This window comes from Entamoeba invadens (genome assembly GCF_000330505.1).
Source record: "Entamoeba invadens IP1 unplaced genomic scaffold scaff_1105074726547, whole genome shotgun sequence".
Classification (NCBI taxonomy): Eukaryota; Evosea; order Mastigamoebida; family Endamoebidae; genus Entamoeba; species Entamoeba invadens.
In genome coordinates this window covers 8,578-13,552 of record NW_004191693.1, presented here as the reverse complement: position 1 = coordinate 13,552, position 4,975 = coordinate 8,578, and the positions used below count along the sequence as shown (strand labels likewise).

Genomic DNA, 4,975 nt, shown 5'->3' with positions numbered 1-4,975 from the left:
TGGTACGAGTTTGGCTCTTAACTTAACAGCAAAAAAATGTACTTTCTCGAGTAAAACGTTGAGTTTGAAAATGGACGTCATCTGTGACGAAGTGTTTTTGTACAGCACCACTGTGTATTCAGAAAAATTGATTGTAAATAAAAAGATTAACTTTATGACACAAACGACTTCTCCTATTTTCAATGGGGAAATATCGATGAGCGGAAATGAAGTTGTGATCCCCTCGAAAAGTCAATGTTTTGATTTCTCTTATTCAACAACAGAAATCTCATTTCCAAACATCCAGACTAATGAAGTTTCTACACTCTTTCTGTTAAATAATAAATTGGTCAGGTTTTGCCCTATCAAGTCCATGAACAACACTGTAGTTTGTACAATGAACACAGATGGATCTTTCACAGACACACTCTGCCCTTGTGTCTCAGACAATAACACCGATTGTGTTATTCAAATCAACTATTTATCATTGACAAGTTTGCAGTTGGATAAATACAACCCATCCAGATTTTTTATCGAAAATAGAGACTCAACTTTTTCGAGTAAAAAGGCAGCGAACGTCAACGCGTGGAGTGCTATAAAAATTGGTGGAAATTCCATTTTCAATTTTTTGGAAGGATTGTCCAATTTTTTTGTAGGCGTGGATAAAGGAACTACCCTCTTTTTAACATCGCAGTTCTATCTCTTTGATGACAAAAGCACTTTCTTCGATACAGAAATTGAAGTCACGACGTCTTCGATCAAAACCAATAAAATGGCTGAAAAAACGATATTGTGCCAATCGCTTTTGGTACAAAACTCAAAATTACAATGTATAAAATGTGAAAGTGGATATTACGAGTTTGGGACGGTTGGGTGTATGCAAGAGAGCAACACTGCGAATTGCCAAACGTATGATAATAAAGGGAAATGTGCATATTGTAAAATACAGTACTACCTTGACCCGATTAATCTTATTTGTAAAGACTGCCCAAATTATTGCCTACGATGTAATGATACAACATGTTTATTATGTGATCAAAATTACATTTTAAGTGGGGGAAAATGCTTGAGTAAATCAAGTCAATGCCAAAATTCTTTTCATGACAGATGCACAAAATGCGAAGTAGGGAAGTCAATCAATTCAAACGGAGTTTGTATCAATTGTGGTACGACGTGCGATTCATGTTCATCTTCCGATAAGTGTAATTTGTGTAAAAAGGGATTTGGAGTATTAGCACAAAACAAAACATGTGGAAAGGAAAGTTCGGTTTTATACACGTCAAACAACAATGCGATTTCATGTTACTCGAATTTTGTATTGGAAAACTCCACGTGTATTTTGTGTTCAGAAAAATATCCGAATTGTATGGTTTGTGATATGAATAATTGCCTTGTGTGCCAAACAAACTTTATATTTACGGGTTCAAACCAAAAATGTGTATCAAAAGAAAGTGCACATTGCAACGCAATTTCTAACTCAATTTGTATTTCATGTGAACAAAAGTTTTATTTGGAGGAAGAAAACTGTTCACCATGTGGAGAAAATTGTGATGTTTGTCGAAACAATTCTCTGTGTTCGATTTGTACATCACCTTATTACAACCACAATGGAATATGCGAAGAAAATAAACGTGACAATTGTAACACAGAGGGAGAGGCATCATGCTTGCGCTGTGAGGATTCTTTTTACTTTGACGACCAAAGTACACCAATGTCATCGAACTGTACCAAGTGTAGTCCAAATTGTTTGACATGCACAACTTATTCTCGTTGTTTGAGTTGTTCAGATTCACTCTTTTTGGTTGGAAACACGTGTCAAACGATGAATGAGGGATGTACTAAAGCGATGATATCAGGTGGCGGTTGTGCAATATGTGAAAATGGATATTACCGTGATGGTATTGAGTGCAAAAAGTGTGACGATAGTTGTAAGAGTTGCCAATACAACACTGTTTGTTACGAGTGTTCCGATAATTATTTCTGGGCAACGTCAACATCCTGCAAGAATTATTCATATTTGACAAATTGTGTATCTGGTAAAGAAAGCGTAAATGGGTGTACACAATGTCTCGATGGTTTTTATATTGCAACTCCTTTCTGCCTTTCATGTCAAGAGAATTGTTTACTTTGTGACTCAACCTTATGTACAAAGTGTGTAGACAATTATATTCTTAAAAATTCACAATGCTACGCACTCAATCAAGTTGAAAATTGTATTAAAGCGAGTGATGGACTGTGTACAATGTGTAACAAAGGGTATCAACTTAACACTGAAAAAAATGGGTGTGTGTATCAACTTAATGTGTTTGTTATAATAGGACCGATAATCGGAGCTGTTTTGTTCATCACTATTATTTTATTGATGTTCGTTTTTGTCACATATAAATTGTATAGCAGAATACCCGCAGATGAAAGGAATAAGCAGATTCATATTTTCGATATGACAAAAACAAATGTCACGATGAAGAGTGTGAACAAAAGTTACATTGTCTCTGATAAAGAAGCAATTTTGTTTGGGTGTGAAACAATGCTTCCTGTTGGTGTCATTAGCACAGATGTTTTGAATGTAGGAAACAAATCAAAGAACACGATAAAGGTCCAGTTTGTATTCAAGCACAACATTCACTCTACAACAAAATACACCCTCAACATTTTCCCACAAGTAGTCACATTGCGGCAAAATAAAGCATGTACTTTTAATTTCCAAATCACACCGCTGTGCACAACACGGATAGATGAGGTGTTAATTCTCACTGTGAAAAACATAAGCAGTGGTGTTGAAGACAATTTTAGTTTTGAGATGAGTGGCGACACTGAAATATCAACATCAATTGACCCAGACGAATTGGTTGAGGAAAAGAAGATTGGTGAAGGAGGTTTTGGAATTATTTACAAGGGAACTTTTAGGGAGAACTGTGTTGCAATAAAGAAGATGAAAACAATAGTTGAGGATGACGAATCACTCAATGAGTTCAAAAAGGAGGTACAAATGCTTGATAAATTTAGATGTGACTACATAATCTATTTCTATGGAGCTGTTTTGATACCAAGTAGAATTTGTATGGTCACCGAATTTGCAGAGTTTGGCTCGCTTAAAGACCTGATACGAAATTTTGAAGAACCAAGCGAGAAACTGAGACTGAAATTCTGTCTGGATGCTGCGAAAGGGATCGATTATTTACACACCAACGGGATCTTGCACAGAGATATTAAACCAGATAACATACTGGTCATTAACTTAGACGAGGGTGTTGGTATAAATGCAAAGCTGACAGACTTTGGAGCGTCAAGAAATATCAACTTGTTACAAACAAATATGACTTTCACAAAGGGAATTGGAACTCCAGTGTATATGGCTCCTGAAATACTCAACAAAAAGAAGTACAAGACACCTGCAGATATTTACTCCTTTGGGGTATCAATGTATGAAATCGTGGGGTGGTGTGACGCATTTCCACAGACAGACCCAATGTTCAAGTACAGTTGGTGCATCGCCAATTTTGTGATGGACGGGAAGAGGTTGCCAAAAACTGATAACATGCACCAAGATGTATACAATATCATTGACAAAGCATGGGCATCGAACCCCAAAGAACGAACGTGTATTAAGGGGATTATAGATGAACTTGAAAAGTACTACAACACATTCAACGCTAATATCGTTGTAGTACCTCATTAAAGATATGTGTGTCTTATTCATTGTTTTGTGTTTTTGAATTAACCCTTCCAGTACCAAAAATTTCCAAAAAATGTATACTTATTTATATCTTATTCATTTTGAGTGTATATCAGAAAGAAAGAATGCAAAAAACGCTTTAAACTTTTTACAACCATGAGGAATACCAGGAAACAAAATTAATAGTAAAAAATAATTTAATTTACTACAAATTAATAGTAAATTTTAACCTAAAATCGTATTTTTGTTGAAAAAAGTGTTCACTTTTCCTGTGAGGAAAACTTGACGAAGTTTCTGGTAATTATTTTCAAGTTTATTTTTTTTCTTTTTATATCAAAAAATTGTGTATAGTATTATAAACTATACACAATAAGCATGGCTCGGTATTTTTTGATTTTTTGCACTAAAAATATTTTTGGCATTTTTTATAAAAGTTATTTAAAAACTGCCCTTATACTTACTTTTTTTATAGTATATTGAACAGTATATTTACCATTAAAGTTTATTAATTGTATATAATAAAAATATTATAATAATTTGGTTGTTTATATAGTTTATTTTATAATATGATTATAATAAATTTTAATTTCATAATAATAGTTATTTATATGATATAATAATAGTAATTAATTAATAAAATGATATAGTATATAACAAATATATTTAATTGTTTTATTTATTATACAAGTATTATAAATTTACTAAATATTTAACTTATACAAATTATTGTATAAAACCTTTGTATTATTAACATTAATAATATAAATAATATAAAATAGTACATTATATTGGATAAATAACATATAAAAAACACAAATTTAAATAAATATCAATTTTATATTAATGATTTATTATTACTATATTAATTTATTATTTTTTATTTAATTTTTAAAATGACCTTGAAGATTCATCAAAATAATTGGGCTGACAATATTTATTTGAAGTCAAAAACATACTTAAAATAATTGAGAACTGGTAACAAAAGGTTAGAAATGCGTGTCAAATAATCAAAAATATAAAAAAAATAATTAACCCTTCGAGGACTGAAAAATTTTTATTTTTTTCTTTTTTTTCAGAAAAAAAAATTCAAAAAATAATTTCACTTTTCCAAAAAAATGAAAATAATGGCGACTTTTCATGAACAATTTAGAATGATTCTTGACATATTTGATAAAATAGTTCAACTCAAATTCAAACTTTGAATTATTTATAAAACATTTCATCATTCATAAACTCAAATTAATTGATTTTGTTAAAGATTCGTCCTTCAATCAATAAAATATATAATTTAACAAATTAATATTAGTAATAAAAATAATA

The 4,975-nt window shown here is 31.5% G+C and overlaps 1 protein-coding gene across 1 annotated transcript; it reads left to right on the top strand.

The window, feature by feature from the left end:
• Positions 1–154: 154 nt before the first annotated feature.
• On the top strand, positions 155–3,658 carry EIN_211500 (protein serine/threonine kinase, putative; the record flags this gene model as incomplete). Its single annotated transcript, XM_004183358.1, has 1 exon — positions 155–3,658. One exon carries the CDS (start codon positions 155–157, stop codon positions 3,656–3,658), a length of 3,504 nt encoding a protein of 1,167 aa, XP_004183406.1.
• Positions 3,659–4,975: the final 1,317 nt, after the last annotated feature.